General features: G+C 32.4%; 1 protein-coding gene across 3 annotated transcripts in view; it reads left to right on the top strand.

The window, feature by feature from the left end:
• The window catches only part of VPS13A (vacuolar protein sorting 13 homolog A), a 308,176-nt gene that overhangs the window by 258,966 nt on the left and 30,194 nt on the right, over positions 1-19,016 (top strand). For 2 of the 3 annotated variants that reach the window (XM_069105632.1, XM_069105621.1), the window contains 9 exons: positions 2,721-2,834; positions 5,024-5,169; positions 6,056-6,137; positions 6,713-6,826; positions 7,877-7,952; positions 8,045-8,208; positions 8,559-8,604; positions 8,701-8,824; positions 13,795-13,909. In XM_069105632.1, the coding sequence (XP_068961733.1) occupies positions 2,721-2,834; positions 5,024-5,169; positions 6,056-6,137; positions 6,713-6,826; positions 7,877-7,952; positions 8,045-8,208; positions 8,559-8,604; positions 8,701-8,824; positions 13,795-13,909 (981 nt within the window). Of the gene's footprint in view, positions 1-2,720; positions 2,835-5,023; positions 5,170-6,055; positions 6,138-6,712; positions 6,827-7,876; positions 7,953-8,044; positions 8,209-8,558; positions 8,605-8,700; positions 8,825-13,794; positions 13,910-14,127; positions 17,159-19,016 lie in introns of those variants that run through there. The other variant, XM_069105624.1, reaches the window with a different exon arrangement.

The following is a 19,016-nucleotide window of genomic DNA, read 5'->3' as shown; positions in this document are numbered from 1 at the left end:
AAGGGGGGAAGGGGATGATGAAAGGGAGGGCAGGCCTGGGGGGAGGTTAGTTGGAAGCACCCACTTTTGAAAAGGTACAGGATCAAAATAGAGAATAGAACAAGTGGGAGGTGGGATAGGAGGGAGGGAAATATAGTCAATCTTTTACAATATATCCACTTGGGAAATGTTTTGTGTAGCTACACACGCACAACCTATACTGAATTGCTTAACTTCCCAGTAAGGATGGGTGATGAGGGAGGAAGGGAATGAACCTGGAATTCAAAGTTTTAAAATCAACTGTTTAAAAAAAAAATATATATATATATATTATTAATATTATTTTTCATGTAACTGGGAAATCAGATATATAGGTACTAGGGCATAGAGATCCACCGTGCCCTACTGGAAAATTGGAGGGCGGATGGGAGAAGATATGGGAGAGAGCAGATTGGAGGAAGCAGTGTCCAGTGGGATTGCTATTTTGGGGTGGTTGGTAGGGGAAAAATGGGGAGAAAATTTGTAACTTAAAATCTTGCAGAAATGCATGATGTAAACTAGAAGTTTAATAAAGCATTTGATAAAGTAAAAAAAAAGAAAAAATAATAAATAAATTAAAATAATTTAAAGAAAAAAAGCAACTAAGCCTGAACACATATAAAGAAAATTGTATTGAAGAATATGGAATTTTAAATACATCACTATGTCAGAAGAATTTGAAAAGTTGCTTCTACCAATAATTAAAAATAAAATTTACCATACAAAACAGTAGCTACTACCTACCCATAATTTCTTGTTGTTATAATTATACTGCCCTATGTAGTGCATGAAAGGTTATCTTCATGGAATTGACTACAATAAACATACATTCCAGGATAATTTTCTAATTTTCTGTACCAATTTTCATCTCTATTGTCATATAATAGAAAGTACTGCCCTTGGAGGCAGAAGACCTGGGCTTTACTCTGTACTTTCTGAAACCGACTGTGGGTCATACAGCCTTTTTGTGCCTCACGTGCTTCATCTGCAAAATGTGGTTGAAAAAAAGAGGCTTTACCACCCACCTCAAAGAGTTCAATTCAGCTCAGTAAACTTTTTTGTTGAGTGCCTCCTCTGTGCCAGGCACTGCTAAACACTAGGGATGCAAAAAAATAAACAAGTCAAAAAACAGCCCTTGCCCTCAGTTTTATGGGAAAGCTTTCAATCTAATATGTAGAAATCAAAAGTATATGCAGGATAAATAGAAATTAATTAACAGAAAGGGAGCACTGGAATTAAGAGGGTTTGCAAGGAAATGCTTTCTGTAGGAAGTAGACTTTTAATTGGAACTTAAAGGAAGTCAGGGAGGTCATCAGAGGCAGTGGAGAATTGAAAGCATTTCTGGCATGGGGGACAGCCAGAGAAAAAGTAGTCGAGATGGAGTTGTGAGGAAAAATGTTCTGTACAGCTTAAAATACTGTGCAGATGTAAGTAATTGTTATAGCTTGATGAATTTTCATGGAAAATTTATTATTCTACTTTGTGTGTACTGTTTATTTTTTTAACTTATAAAATGCAGCCTTGAAGATCTAAAAGTTGTCTCCTATATGTTAAATCCTAAAAAGAATCTGACAGATTGAGCTATGGAAACAACATTTGTTCATTAGTATTAACTCCAAAGATTTAATGATTCTAGGAACATCAAGGCCAAGGGAAAAGATAAACCATTCTTTTTTCACAGATGGTAACATCAGAAATATAATGTATTCTTAGTTGCAACAAATCTTATATTTTGCTTAAGTGTTGGAAGTAATGTGCCTTGTTGGTTATATTTTCTGTGAGTTTTGTTTGAAGTATCAACAATTATTTAAAAAAGAAATTATTTTATTCATTATCCCATTGAGTATTGCCATCAAGGAATAGATAAAACAGAGATATACTCTTATTTAATGTGTTTGACAATGTCAGGGGAAAAAATACATGTAGGTTCAGTTATACCTCTGGTGTTAATTGATTATATGTCTTAGGAAAACCATTCTTAAATGGTCTCTTTGTGGTATAGTATACTTGTCTGTCAAATAGGAATAGCACCCTCCAGTCCTCATTTGTGGGGTTACTTTGGAAATAAAAATAAGACAATTCAACATGGAAGCATATTTTAAAATTAAAAGCTTGTAGACTCAAGAGGTTATATATCATTTGCCTCATTTACTTTCTGAAGTTTTTTCCCTAATATACATACATACACACAGATGTGTGGATAGATAATGTTTTCTTTTTAGATATATTTTTATAGATATATTTTTGCTTTTTGCTTTTTTTGGCGGGGGGAAAGGGGGAAAGGTAGGGCAGTTGGAGTCATTTAACTGGAAGGTTACAAGCCCAAGGTCACACGGCTAGTTTTGTTTTGTGTTAAGTGTCTGAGGCCAGATTTGAACTCAGGTCCCTCTGACTCCAGGGCTGGTGCTCTATTCACTGTGCCACCTGGCCGCCCCTAGATATATGTTTTCAGGGGTGGGTAACCTGCAGTCTTAAGTCTACATGTTTTCTTAAGGGCACAGATTCCCCAACCTGGTTTACATCAATCCACACATATAGATGTGACCACTTAATGTATCCATGTATTATGCACAATACATTGTACATACTTGGAAAAATATTTAATACATTTCATAAGATTTTTCACTTTTCAAATTAATAGTGTTTTTGTATTCTTTGCTTCAAGGATTGGAGGTATATTTAATTTCTGTCTGTTTTCCTAGGTTGAACTTTTCCATAAGGATGTTGAATATTTTGAAGAAGGATTTCAGACAGACTCATTAACAGATATAACACAAGTCAGCTTATATGAATATTTTCATATTTCTCCTATCAAGGTATGTCAGAACTCATTATGTTCAGGTTGTTCTTAAAAATAAATTAGGGGCAATCGTTTCAGTGCAAATCCATATATTTGGATGAAAATATTTTTGTGGGTAGAATAATTTTAAATTATAATCTTTATCCAGTAATATATAGACAGCTTGAGATAAATCATAGCACCTCGGACTTGGAAATGACCTCAGAAGTTGTCTAGTCCAACATATTCCTCTTGTTCAAGTTCCTTCCTGTAATAATTATTAATAAAAGCTCATCCAGGTTTGAATGAAGACCTCTAGTGAAGGGAGAGTCTTCCAGTACAGCCAATTCTGCTTTTAGAGAAATTTAAATATTCAGAAGTTTTTTTCCTTGAATCAAGCCTAGGGTTGACTTTATGCAACTTCCAGTAATTATTCCATTTTTTCCCCCTTCTGGGGCCTAGCAGAATAAGTTTAAACCGGGGTGGCCAGGTGGCTCAGAGAGTAAGAGCACCAGCCCCAGAGTCGGGATGACCTGGGGATCGAATCAGGGCTCAGACACTTAGCACCCACCCAGAAACACCTGGCCTACACGTGTAACCTTGAGCAAGTTACTTAACTCCAATTGCTTTAAAAAAATAATAAGTTTAAACCTTTAACACCACAGCTTCTCAACTACTTAAAACAGCTATTATGTACCCCACAAGTTTTCTTTTCTCTGGTTTATGTGTTCCAGTATTTTTTTATCCTTATATGGCACCATCTCAAGGCTCTTCACCTGGTTGTCCTTCTCTAGATTTTGTCCATTTTATTCTTTTATTCTATTTATATGCCCTCCTGTTTCCTAAAATACGTTGGCCAGAATTGAATATAGTATTAGATGTGATCTGAGCCAAGCTATTGCCTTGACATTATTTTGGGGGGTTTGCATATCACACTGCCTCTTACTGAACTTGTAGTCCTTTGAAAGATCAAAATATTTTTTTAAGTCGAACCATTATTGTCTAGACATATCTAATGGATATTGTACTTATGAGGTTGATCTTTTGAAGTCAAGTGTTTGATTTTTTTATTTGTACTTTTAAAATTTCATTTTATTAAAATGCAGTACAACATTCTAGCCTGTAAAGATCTCCTTAGATTATAACTTTATTGTTCATGTCAGTTACACTCCCAATTTTGTGATTTTTAAGAATTTAATAAGCATCTTATTACTTAAGTTTTCCTATTTGCAAAATCATATTTTTCCAGATGGTAGGAAAATGTCATTGAAGCATAATCTCTAAATGGGCAGTGCTTTGTTTGTCTGCAATATAGTCCTCAATTATATAACATTTTCACTTATCTTTTCACATGTCTAAACATTTGGAAAAATATAATTGTGCATTTATAATGTTTCAGATTATATTTAGCATTGGAAATTTTAGATTAAATAAATATAATTACTGAACTGAAGAAGACTGATAAGACTATAACAAGTTTTAGTTCAAAGTTTTAAAATTTCTATGTTTTTCTTGAAGTTCTTTGTTGAAGCAGCTTGGTAGCATTATGGAGAGAATGCTGTCCTTGCAATCAGGAAGTCCTGAATTCACATTTTGTCTCAGTTACTAGCTGTGGAATTCTGAGCAAATTACACAACCTCTCTCAGTATTAACTTTCCTCATTTGAAAATTTTATATAGAAATAGCACCAACTTTAAAGGTTTGTGACAGGACCAAGTGAAATACAAAATAAGTAGAGCATTTTGTAAACTGCTCAATACTATAAAATCCAAAAACCTGTTTGAAAATTTGAATTATATAATTGTTAACCTAGTTTCCTAATATAAACAAATTTTCAGTGATCTAAAATTTATATCTAGTTGTACATCTACTTTTTTCTCCAGTTTCTTTACAATTAATCTGAACAAATAAAATTTATCAGAAGTTAAAATAGTTATACTTAATAAGATTAAAGCATTTGTTTTTGTTTATTTGTTTTGTTTTCTGAAATTCTCATTAAATTTAGTAGGATGAACTTTTCTTCTACATCCATTCCAAGATGAAAGCAAATAATGTTAATGTTTAGATTTTGAGATCCTTAATAATTAAATACTTACCAAATTAAAGAAGAATTTAAGAGCTTGTGTATGTTGTTTATAAATGATGGTTAAAATGGTTTTTTAACATAAAGGCACATGGAAATATCTCATAACGCATTTTTCTACTTATGTATTTCTTTCTTTTTAGTTACACTTGAGTGTTTCACTGAGCTCGGGTAGAGATGATGGTAAAGACACAACACAACAAAGAGGAATGATTCCAGTTCATTCAATAAACCTCTTACTGAAGAGTATTGGTGCCACTCTTACAGATGTGCAAGATGTAGTATTTAAGTATGTAATTCTACAGATTTTTAGATCTATAGTAGATCAGTAATTCTACCATCATCAAAAATTGAGTAACTGAAGAAACCATCTTTTCCCTTGAATAGATTTCAGTCTAATGTCAAGCCAATATATGCCTAATGTGTGTGTATATGTGTTAAAATATACACATATGCACATATGTATATAGACACACATATTGTTGGTATAGATAAGTACTTGGGGAAATAGGGAGTGTGCACGTTGAAACAAAGTATGAACCTATTCCTAACCTTCTCAGAGAAGGCTTTTTTGAAGGATCTGTGTCCTCTACTATGGTTTATGAAACATGGGAGACATGCGGCTTAGTGATTCAGCAAACAAAGGTTATTCCAAATATTAGTGAAGAAAGAGTGAATTTTGCAAATTGTGAGTACATTAATCCAACTGAAATGTCAGAAGCAGGAAATACGATGACTAGATTAAATTAATGGAGTAAATACCTTTTTTGCATTTTTAAGGAAGTAGTCAAAGGTATGGACTGATTATATGTGTGTGTGTGTGTGTGTGAAGTGTCAGTAGTAATTGATGGGTTTGAGTAAGAAAATAATAAATTTTGTAGAGAATATGGATGATATGATCTTGGGTAACATTTAGGAAAGATTAATGAGAAGTAATAATAGTTAATGCAAAAGAAAGAATTGGATTATGGTAAAAGATAATTGGAGGAATAAAGTATTGTTTGCAGAAAGATTAGAAAAGTAGAATCAGATGAATTTGTGATTAATATGGGAAAAATGTATATGAACCAAACTTGAAAGAAAAAAAAAATGTGAAAGTAGAGTTGAATGAATGACATGTGAATGTTGAAATACCGATCTTTAAGTCTTTACATTTTTTTCTTTTTTAATTTCAGGCTGGCATTTTTTGAACTTAACTATCAGTTCCATACAACACCCCAACTACAGTCTGAAGTCATAAGGCATTACTCAAAACAGGTTAGTCTGAAATTGTATTATAAAAGGGAAGGAAAGGATGTGCAGTCTAGTAAAGTCATTCACTAAATATGAAAACTATCATTCCACTCAAATGTACACACACACACACACGCACACACACACACACACACATATTCTCTCTCAATCATCAATAATTAGGTGCCTACTGTATTAATCATTGAGGATACAAAAAAGAGATAAAATAATAGTCCCTGCCCTCACTCACACATACACACAGTAACCTTTTTGTTTAGAAAGACAGTAAGCATTTTTCAGTAATTATTTAGAAAAGTAAATAACATATAGACATTTTTAATATGCTTTGAATTTTAAATTGACTTGGAGTTGTCCATGTTACTATTTTTTATTTTAGAAATAATTGCATTTCATGACATTATGTAGCACTAAGCAACACAAAATGAGAGTGCTTCTTAAAAGCTGCAGATGGGGGCCTAGAAAAGGAAAATACCAGGTTTGGGGATAAAGATATATAATAGAGGCAGATATTAATTGAATTAAAAAACTTGGGTCATTTATATAATTTTTAACTAACATGTTTTACTTGCTTCCTTTAGGCCATTAAGCAAATGTATGTTCTTATTCTTGGACTTGAAGTTTTAGGAAATCCATTTGGCTTAATTCGAGAATTTTCTGAAGGAGTAGAAGCATTTTTCTATGAACCATATCATGTGAGTTCGTCTTTCTTTTGTAATATTATCCTAATTATGAACATCAGGAGCACCTGCCTCCTCGTATTGTTGTAAAGATGACATCAGATAATGCTTATAAAGTGCTACGTAAATGATAGTCATTATTATTCTGAGAGACTCACCACCATAATAGATGTAGAAATACTGCTGGAAAGAAGTGCACTAAAGGGGATCTCTCTTTGCCAAAGCTTTGTTTATTCTGTTGCTAAAAAAAAAAAGTAAAGGGACATCTTATGAAAAAGAGAGAACCAGAATTTTAACTTACATCATACTTTTAACAGTATCAAGCATTTGTGTTAGGTTATAAAGTACTTGTTTTAAAACTACAAGGGCACAAAGGAAAGACCAATATAAATGCCAAGTTAAAGTCATCTAAACTAAATTCTGTAATATTAATGTTTCTTTTGTTTTCAAAAGCGATTATTTTAAATTTTACTGTTAGGATGTTGATATTTAACTACTTTTTGATGGCAAATATTATTTTTAAATAGTTTAAATAATAAAGTTTATACTAACCTTTGTTTAGACATATAGTCTTATTCCTTATGTAAGAAAACTGTACTTTGACAATGTTTAAATATATTTTAGTGCATGTGTGTAGTAAAATTTTATTCATACAGTGTCATAATAACAATAAATGATTATTCTTACAAAGTCTGAGCTAATTTTAACTTTTCCACTGTTCTTTAAAAAAAATTTGCTCAGCTAGTAATCTAAGCAAAATTATAACAGATGCTTATTTATTATTTAGAACAATATTTTCAGAAACTGTTGCATCACTGTTAAATTTAAACGATGTGCTAATATAAATGATTTTACAAAATTTATATAAATATATTTATGGATAAATACATAAAATTTATAATATTTATGGTTTTATAAAATTATTGTTAAATTAGGCTCTTTGTATCTCTGTTTTTCACTATTTGGTGTTAACTCTCTGAATTTCAGGGGAAAAATACATTTTTAAAACTATATATTTCATTATTCAGAGTTACTTAATTATTACACATTTTATTTGTCTTTAAGGGAGCCATCCAGGGTCCTGAAGAATTTGTTGAGGGTATGGCATTAGGACTTAAAGCACTGGTTGGAGGAGCTGTTGGTAAGCATTTATCATGATGTTGAGGATCTGTTGCAATAAAATGTGCTAGAATAGCATGTCATTTTTATTAAATGTATTTTAATTTCTGTTAGGTGGACTGGCAGGTGCTGCCTCCAAAATAACTAATGCTATGGCTAAAGGTGTAGCAGCCATGACTATGGATGAAGATTACCAGCAGAAGAGAAGAGAAGCCATGAATAAACAACCTGCGGGTCTTAGAGAAGGCATCACACGCGGAGGAAAAGGCTTAGTTTCTGTAAGAAGAATTTCTAAGGAAGTTCTTGCAACTTCTCAGTTGTTTGAGGTCTACTTTTAATAAGGAAAATATGCCTATGAACTTCATACCCCATAGGATTATTTTAAAACCTGAAAAGCAGTAGGAGGTGTTATATACATATACATATGCAAATCTAGTGTTTTAATATCCTCAAAAATAAGATATAGTAGAGATCCGTTCTATGAGATTTAAGTGAAATATCCAGACAGGGTAATTGCTGTATATAGACTGCACAAAGCTAAATAATTTTCTTGAAATCCATAATTAAAGTTTTGTGTTTGAAGACACCTATACAAAAATAGTTAATTTGTAATTTTTTTTTCATATAGGGCTTTGTAAGTGGAATAACAGGAATAGTGACTAAGCCAATCAAAGGTAAATATAGTTACTTTAAGCCATATATAATTAGCAAAATTCCCATTAAGATAATTTTCATCCTATTCGTTGTAAATTATGTTACTTTTTTTCTAGGAGCCCAAAAAGAAGGAGCAGCAGGTTTCTTTAAGGGTGTTGGGAAAGGCTTAGTTGGAGCAGTGACAAGGCCGACAGGAGGAATTATCGATATGGCCAGCAGCACCTTTCAGGGAATTAAAAGGTAAATTCTGTTTGGCATAAGATTGAATGAAATATGTATTAACAGCTGGAAAGTGGATAAACTAGTCATTTGGATCATGGCAATGAACTGTGTACTAGTCCTGGCTCTGTTACCTGGACGGAGTCCAAGTAGCTTAACCTCTTCTTAGTTTCATTTTACTTGTCTGTAAAGTGAAGACAGTTGAACAAAGTGATGTCTACTTACTTTGTTGTCTGAAAATTCTGTAATGAAAATACTCCGTATATCTAGCAACTAAGAGTTTACAACAAACTTGTACATATTATCTTTTTCCTATGTGATGCTTGTTCACATTTATGCATTGATCCTCCAAAGACATTTTACCATAGTAACCAGTACATTGGATAGACTGTCTGAAGGCTTAATTAGTCCGTTAGGTCTTTTAACAATTCTTAAGTATCAGTATAACACTTAGGCAGTCTGTCTTCCCTTCCTCTTGCTATAAAATCAACATATCCCGTTTTCTGATCATATATTCCTTTCATGTCATTTTTATTAGTTTAATTTTTTTTAATTAATAAAATTTTATTTTCTCTTTCCCATTTCCCCTTCACTCACTGAAAAAAAAAACAAAACCTTTATAACAAATATGCATAATCATGCAAAACAAATTCCAACAGTGGCCATTTCCATAAATACATATGTCCTCCTGCGCCTTGAGGTGATGAATGCAAGGTACAGAATGGGACATATTTTTGGACATGGCCATTATTGGAAATTAAGGGACTTAGCATGCTTCATTATTGGTCTCCTTGAATCACAATTGATCCTTGCATTGATCAGATTTCTGAAGTTTTTCTAAATTGTCTATCATTTCTTTTGTCACTTTTTCATTGCATTTATACTCAAAAGTTTTATATTTTATATAAATTTTACATTTATATTCCACAACCATTCCTCACTGATGGGCTACTTAGTTTCCAGTGATTTGTGGCTACAAATTATATATATGTATGTATGTATAAATATTTTTATGAAAATAGATATAAATATTTTTAAACATATGTGTTCTTTTCCTCTTTCTTCCCTTTTCTGTACAAATTGAGTAGTGATATAGTGGGATTGAAGGATATGAGGTTTAAAGATGTTTTGGACATAGGTTAAAATTTTTCCAGAATGGCTGAACCAGTTCACAGTTCTACTAATAGTGCATTAATGTACCTATTTTCCTGGAGCCCCTCCAACATTTGTCCTTTTATAGTTTTATCAGTTTATCAGTTTTTTGAATCTAAGAGTTTTGAAGTGGCACTTCAGAGCTACTTTAATGTTAATTTCTCTGATCAATTTAAATGTTTTTTCATGGGTATTGATAATTTGGATTTCTTCCTCTAAAAACTGCCTATCCACGTGTCCTGTGCAAGATATCTTGAGGTTTGGCTCTCATTGATTGGCCAATAATAGGTCCCAGGCAAAGCCTTACTTGTTCAGTTTTTGGACTCTGATGACACAGGGTGAATGCAAATAGCAGTTGTTTAAGTTTTGGCCAGAAACCCTGATGGTCTTCCCCTCCCAGATTGTGTTTTTTGTTGGTTTTTTTTTTTTTGACTAGATAAAAGAAGCCATTTTTTGTATCATTTTTCACCTAGCCTTAATCACTGAATTATTATTTCCTCAATCAAACTGAGGCCTAGAAAGACCTTGACTTAAAAAGGGTAAAGGTCTCCCACTTCATCTGGGGCCATCTTCAGTTGTCCTGATCTATATCTTTCCACTGAACCAGAATGACTTGGGAAAGAGAAAGTGAGGCTGGTGACTTCGCACAATCCTCCTTCACTTAAATCCAGTTAACTTGCAAGTCATGCATCACCTTCCTGATGTTATGGTCCTCTTCAATAATGAAGGGCAAACGACAATCCATATCCTGTGACCATTTATCCATTGGGAAATTTTAAAAACAAGTTTGTTAATATCTTTTTTTTTTTTTTTACTGAACCTAAAATTGCTATGTCCCACCCTTTCCCGCTCCCCTGTGAGATTTTTTTTTTCCTTTTTTTTTAAGCAATTGGGGTTAAGTAACTTGCTCAAGGTTACACGGCCAGGTGTTTCTGGGTGGGTGCTAAGTGTCTGAGCCCGGGATTTGATCTCCAGGTCATCCTGACACTGAAGCCAGTGCTCTTACTCGCTGTGCTACCTGGCCGCCCCAAGATTTTTTTTTTTTTAATAAAAGAATGGAAAATTGATCAATACACTGAAAAAAAATCTAAAAATGTACACAATGTTACTCTTGCAAAGGAATAAACAGAGGTGTCTGCTCATATTTCTTCTTTGGGGTCATGTTTGTTCTTTATAATTTTTAAACTTTTTTACTGTTTTGCAGTTATTATTCTTTCCATATACGTTTATAGTCATATATTTTATTTCCTTGCTCTGGTTAGTTAACTTTGCATCTGTTCAAATAAAGAATCTTAACATGCTTCTATATAGTAAAAAAGTTGGCATTTATTAGTGCTTTAAGGTATAGTGCTTTTTACATACGCTAACTCATTTTAACAATATTTGTCATTTCTTTCTTTAGAGCAGTTCTGACTACTCTCATCTTTTTATTGATTTCTGAGCTCATTAGTCCCATTTTCCATCTGTAATGCCAGATAGACATGGGTTAGGCATATGTCAAAATCACATTGTCAGTCAGCAAACATTAATTGTTTACTTTTTTCCAGGCAATATGCTAAGCCTGGGAATACAAAGAAAAGTCAAAAAAAAAATCTGCTCTCAAAGAACTCGTCTTTTAATGGGGGAGATAGCATGTGAATATCAAGGTTAATTTGGGATCTATGCCAAGTTTATGGATTTGGAGACAGATGACCTTGATTCAGATCCTGGTCTGGTACCAACTACACTCCCCCTCTGTCCTTTGGGAAGCTGCTTAGCCTCTGAGATTAAGTTCCCTTAACTTCCTCTGTTAATGAGAGAGTTGGATTAGATGACCTCTAAGGTCCCTTTAATATTTTAAGTCTGATTTTTATGAATCTGTGATCTCCCTCCTTCAACTTTTATCAGTGTTTTTGTAATTAACTTGCACTGTGATCTGATGTTGTCCTTGGCTTCCATGTCTATCTGCTTGGCAAGGAGAACAAATGATTTTGGGCTAAAGAAATTTTTGTGTTCTTCTGACACCCACATTCTGGAGATTGTAATGTGAGGTAATTTCGTCCAAGAAATGGTGACAACACTCTAGGTGTTTACTTTTACCCATTTTCTATTCTTCAGCTTTAACAAAGTGTTTAAATAAGTCATGTTAGACTTATATAATTGCATATAATGTTTTCTTATATTCCTCATTTCTTCTAATCTGGTATTGATTTTGATCTTTGCTCCCATGAGTCTTATGTTTGGTCTGAACAAAGACCTATTAATTCTGAAGTTTCTGCCGTGTCTTTCCCCAGTTATTCCTTGTCTCTTAAGCAATCTGTTTGATTTGTGTGTGTGTGTGTGTGTGTTCAGTTCTTACCATGTGCAAAACCTTTGGACTGTCTTCCTAAAAACAAAATATTCTTATTGTAGATATGACACATAGTCTCTAAACCTTTTGTTTCTTTCTTTTCTTAATTTCCAACTATACTTTTGCCATTCTCATACCAATTTTTAAATTAAATTCACTGAGGGTAAAAGTATATCTTAACTTGGTTTTACAGATTTTGTCTAGTTCTTCATTAAATTTCTCTATTTTTTTTATTCTATGAAACACTTCATTCATGGGCTACATTCATTTTCTTGGTGATCCTTTTGCTTTGCTTATGAGCACTCAAAGGTGAAATAACCAAATGTCCCATGTAGTTATATTTCTTATTGCCTTTGAGTGTATGATATCTTCTTTATTCACTTCATCTGGAAAGAATATGTGGATAAATTTTCATTTCAATACATGTGTTTTGCCTTGTGGTTTCATGTATAGGAAGAATGTCAGTATTGATATAATTTATTTCTCCAATAGCATATCAGCTTGTTCATCATTGGATAAATGTTTCACATTTAGAGCACTTGGAGCTAAATTAAAGTTTCCTATCATCTAGAAACGGAATTTTTACAACCATCTTTCTGGAAACAGAAAGATGCTTCACAGAACTAAGGGATTTATATAGTGTGTGTATGTGAATGTGTGTTTGAATGGCTTGCCAAAGCTTGCCTGCTAATGATAAGCTGTTCCATACATCAGCTGGCCCTCAGGTAGAATACATAATATGCTGTTGACACAATATTCTTTTTAACCAGATTATAACTGAACTTTTTACCTTGCTAGCATAGCTTTTGAGACCATAGGGTCTGTTTTATTGCAGAGTTAAATGTTAAAGTAGAAGTTTCGTTAAAAATTTTACATACTATTTATATATGCAGAATATTCATAATATAGAGCAATGCAAATTGCTGCCCCAACTTGAGATCTGAGATTTGTCTCTGAAGTTGCTGATAATTAAGAATCATCTCTTTGAACAAGAAAAGGGAAAGGATTATCATTTCATATATTAAACATTATTGATAATCCTGATGGTTCAGTCATTTTTGGTCATGTCCCACTCTTTATGACACCATTTGGAGTTTTCTTGGTAAAGATGCTAGAGTGATTTATCATTTCCTTCTCCAGCCCATTTTAAAGATGCAGCAAACAAAGCTAAGAGACTTGTCCAGGGTTACAACCAGTAAGTGTCTGAGGCCATATTGGAATTCAGGAAGATGAATCTTTATGACTCTAGACTCAGCACTGTATTCACTGTGCTGCCTAGCTGCCCCATTGATAATTCTAAACAGTCAAAATTCTGCTTGAAGAATAAATCATTAGTTATTAAATTACCTTTACTTCTTTCCCATGATTTGTTATTTGAGCAGTTTGGGCAACTAGAAAAGTAATACTATAACTTGATCACATAGCCCCCAGAAGGATTGTCTACTACCTCTTTAGTATAATAGGATTTTTTTTTGTTACATAATTTTACCTCTGTATTATTTTTCCCTAGAGCTACTGAGACTTCTGATGAAGTGGAGAGTCTTCGTCCCCCAAGATTCTTTAACGAAGATGGTGTTATTAGACCTTACAGATTGAGGGATGGAACTGGAAATCAGATGTTACAGGTAAAATTATTATCTTATTAGAACTAAGATAAATTTGTTTTGAGGTTTAAATTTTTTTTAAAGAGTTTAAAGTAGCCAGTTTGACTATTTGATAATGCTTAACATGTAAAAGGCTTTTAAGGTTTTCTCACAAACTGCTTAATCCTCTTATTTGTAACTTTCTAATACTTAAATTTGAAAATACATTTATTCACTATAAGGTTTTTTCTTTTTTACAGGTATCAAAAAGTTTGATATGAAAACAGTTAATGCATGACTTGCAAGTGAAAGCCTACAGTAGGTTTTTATATCAACATAGCCATAAAACTTTGCAAACTACATACAGCAATTGCAATGTTTTAATAAAGTGAAAAGCCTAACTAATGGTAACTACATATATAGGGATTATTAGCAAGTCTAAATGTTTTGTAGGGTCTTATTTTATTTTTGCACCATACATATTTTCAACCAAGATATTCTTATGTAAAGTCCAATATGATCATTTGAAAGCCACTTTGCCTTGTGTACCTTGTGAATCTAATTTTTGGACAGGTGCAGTGTGTCATTTTGGAGTGTTTCATTAGCGCCACAGATATTATAGCTGTCCTGGGTTCAGGAAAGGACCATCAGAAGTATTCATATACCAGAGTTTTTCAGGGTTCTTGTGCTTTCCAGACAATCTGTTCAGCCATAGTAAAACATTTATATAGCTTTCTTTCTCTTTCCCTTAGAGCATTCTGTTTTCAAAACTTTTTGCAGGATTTAATAACTAGATATTTCAAGTAAAACCCTGCTTTCTTCTTATAAAAGTAGTTCTTATGGGATAGTAGACACCACTGAATTAAAATACTTCATCTAGAAATATAGTTAAAGAAGCAGAAAAGCTTTTTTTATAAGTGAACTGGAAATTCTTCACTCTTCAATTGGCTTTTTAAAGTTGTTTTTCCCCCAGTATAATTTAAAGTATTTTACCTAATATGAAGTGATTTAAATCGTCATTTGAGAAAGAAGAGATTTTCTTTGTAGACATAAATATTTACTATGCAGTTATAGACTTTATTATAAAACAGATTGGCAGTTATAATCTATATTAGTGCTGTCCTTTATTATTATTTTGACATGTTAAAATAACACTGTGCATAAAGTGATTAAGAGTAAACTAAACAAGCCAGTGTATTAATTTAACTACTCATAGCCTTCATTACAGAATTCTTGTGAATGATGAAAACTGTGATTACACATATAACATGAGACCAGATTTTTTTTTGAAAGTGTCTTTCTAAAGCTTTAAAACAATTTTAGAATAAAACTAGCAACTATAGACCAAATGTGATTTTTAATGGACATTACAGGATAAATTATATTATCAAAAATGATACGTGGTAAAGGTTAAAATCACTCTAGTACTTGAAAAATGTTACACAACCATTTTTCTTCTTGCCTGTGTTATTCTAGCATTTAATACATATTCAGTTTTAATTATACCTTAAATTCAGCTTTTAAAATGTATGAAGAGTTTAGAAATATTGAGCTATATACTGTATATGTACTATAAGTATTTTAGGTGGAGGCACAGAGATGTTGTTAGGAAAAGTTAAGACAATATCTGCATTACTAGCTATAGAAATAAAATAGAAACCAGGGGATCCTGCAGATGCTTCTGCTGCTACCTCGGTGTCAAGGATATAGAATTGTGTCTGTCTTTGGATAATGTCTTTTTGGACACTAAACTTTGAAGAGTTGAAGGACATGTTTATGTAAATCTTTATAAATGCATATATTTTTGGTATTTCAGTATTGAGTATACCAAAAGTATAGGTATTTAACTAATGACAATGCTTATGACCCAGATAAGTGTTATCTGTTGCTCTGTTTAAGGGTTAGCTACAATGACCTACATTTCCACAAATATATTTTGATATTGTGAGTAGCCCACTCTTGTAAACATACATTTAAAATATGGGAAGTTTTGACAAAACTGTTCTATATTTTCTTAACATTATTTAGAAATTCTTACAGTTACATTCATAGGCATAATTTAGAAGAGAAGTTTGTTGCCGACACGTAGGTAGGATTAAAAATCTAATTCAGAGTTGATGTACATTGCTTAAAAACAGTATCCTTAGAACACGATTCATAGTTTCAGGGAGTTTTCCCTTAATATTTTCTCTATTTTTTTGTCCATGTTGCTGTGAATTAAGATATATGTATATATGTATGGATACACACACATATATAAAATGTTTATGATGGAAGTATCATATATAAAATGACTTTTTTAGTGTGTATATTTCCAACTAGACAGTAACAAACTGTTATCTTCCCAGATGGTCTTGATTGGAGATTGTGGTCAGTTAAATTTAACCAACCAAAGTAAAATAATGATGACATTAAATTTCATTTTACAGAGTGCCAACATTTTTTACATTAAAATAATCCAGACAATTGGTTCTGTCTGTTGTAAAGCCTATACACTTAAGAGAATTCATTTAAATCTACAAATACAACCTTAGCAACAGTGAAAAAGAATGCTTTGATAGTATTCTGAATCCATTTCATAATTGTGCATGTTTTTAAAACAACTTGCCATTATTAAACTAACCTTTTTGCTTTTTTTTTTCTTTACCATGCTTACAGAAATTTTATGCCTACAGGGAGTGGAATATGGCTCTCGATAGTAGTAGTAGTGATGATGATGAAGATTAGTCAGATCTGTATTATTTAAATGCATGCATTATTTATCATTTTGAGTTGAATGTCTTCATTCACATACTGTGTGTGGCTGCTTTTGTAACTTCCATAGTTTATTAGTTAAGGTGTTAAATTATTTTTCCCTTTCACTATATTTTTTACAGAACTTTGCAAAGAAATATAATTACACCATTTAAACAGAGAAATAGGAATTATTTTATGCCCAAAGGCAGTCACATATATATGTATATTTGATTGTGCCCAAAATATTGTATTGTATTGTAATGAAAAGTACCTTTTTCATATTTGTCTATAAATTGTATTTTTGTTATTATTTTCGTATTTGCAAGTTTTCATTTGTAGTATCTCTTTATTTTAAGTCACCTGCTCATTTGTTAACAAAATTCATTTTATGGATGTTTTCAATGTAACCTTTCTGGACTTTAATGTATTGCCAATGTATTAAAGAAAAAAAGCAGAAAGAAAAACAGCTCATTCATTTTTTATATTTGCTTTCTATTTCAGAACTGTCTTGTCAGTTTCCTTTCAATAACAATAAACTTGTGTAGTTTGAAAGAATGTGAATCTGTTGTTCTGTTCCATCATTCATAGTAAATGGAAGGAACACTGTATATTTGATAAAAACCATTATAATTTGTCCTAGAAAGGTTAAATAATATAATCATTTGTCCTCTCAAAAAAGGGAGGGAAAAAGAACCATTTTGCTGCCATTTTCACTTTATCCTCAGTTCCATCAGTTATTTTAATATTTGATTTTATGTAATTTGGGTAACAGTGTAATAGTTTCTGTTCCTTTTTAAAAATGTATAAAGAGTTCTAATGGGCTAATAAGGACTGTTTTCTTACATTGATTCTTTGTATTTTTAATTTATAAATCCTTACACAGATCTCTTTGAAGTATCGATTTTATCCATAAATTGTTATTAATTGGCTCAAGTAGTCAAGAAATTTTTCTAGTAAACATCATTGTGTGTATATTTTCTGTTTACTCTTCAAGGGAAATACCTAACTATATCTTGAAATAACTGGAACAGTCAGTTTTCTGTATAAAGCTCTATTTCTTTTAGAGCACCACATGCTTGCATTTTGCTCATATTCACCGAGTTGATTATGTGCCTCGGTCATCTTCCCTTAGAGATCTGACATTCCAAAAAGCTTGGAAAGAATAAATGGCAGTAATGATGTGGTAGTTGATGCCTCCTGACTGCTGTCTTTTTGTGGGTCGTCAGAATGATCTTCATCTTCTTGACTTAGCAAAACATATTGCTTCACCATTACCCTTGCTGTAAAAAACTAGAAAAAGGTATAGCCAGAGTTTGGCAGCTAGTTCAGGCTATGGATATTCTGATTTGCTTCTAATTCTGAATTCTGTGTTGTTATTCTTACAGAGGGCATTAGTCATTGAAAGTGACCATTTTGGCTTTAAAACTATAGGATTTGTAAATATTGGGTATGGAAAAATGTGAACATAGAAACAAAGCAATATGTGAAGGTTTCCATTCCATTATATTCACTCAGATTGCTTAGAAACTAATTTCTCTCTCTCAATGAATACAAAGAAATTAAGTGCCTCTTCTTTTGCCACTCTATACCTCCTCTTTTCAAGTAATCTGAATAAATAGGTGATGACAGCAACCTTTTGTGTGCCTACCCCTGCTATCATTGTTTCTTAAGATCATACCTACCACCAGCTCCCTATTTGACATCATTCCCCTCAACCATACTCTTCCAAAAATTCCTAATTTTAATTAGAAGCCCAAAGCTGCATGACTAGCTAATTTTCTGTCTGTCTGTCTGTCTGTATGTATGTATGTATGTATGTATGTATGTATGTATGTATGTATGTACCTGTAAAGAGAAAAACTGGAAAGGAAAAATTTTCTTAGCCATAATTGTGTAGAGTACAAATAATGACTTAGTGGTGATACTAAACTGCTTGTGTAGAAAATATTTGACATATCTCTATTTCTATAATTATGTTAGACTGGAGGAAAAAGGGGATGGTTTTATTTTTAAAAATAAGACAGCATTGGCTCTGTATTTCTACAGTGTATTAACAGGAAAAATATCAGGAAAACTAGAAGTTATTTGGTCTTGTTCATTTGAGTAATATCTTATATTTGTATAGCACTGAACTATTGACACGATGCTTTCCTCACAACCCTGTGAAATAATGTAGTATAAACTTATCCACATTTTGTAGAAAAAAAGATTGTGGTTAAGAGAGGTTAAGTGATTTTTTTACACTGGGAGTAAATGGTGTGGAGCCAGGATACGAACCCAAGTTTCTTAATCACAAATCCAGAGCTCTTTCCATGATATAAGACATTCCATCCATACAGGAAAATTCCTCTAGAAATGAATTTGAAATAGTTATTCTAAGAATTGCCCAAAAAAATGTCTATAGGTGTTTAAA

Source organism: Petaurus breviceps, unplaced genomic scaffold, assembly GCF_028583685.1.
Source record: "Petaurus breviceps papuanus isolate PSGF00001 unplaced genomic scaffold, PetGlider_PUasm1.0 138, whole genome shotgun sequence".
Taxonomy (NCBI): domain Eukaryota; kingdom Metazoa; phylum Chordata; class Mammalia; order Diprotodontia; family Petauridae; genus Petaurus; species Petaurus breviceps.
The sequence above is the reverse complement of the archived record's forward strand: the minus strand, read 5'-3'. Positions and strand labels throughout refer to the sequence as shown.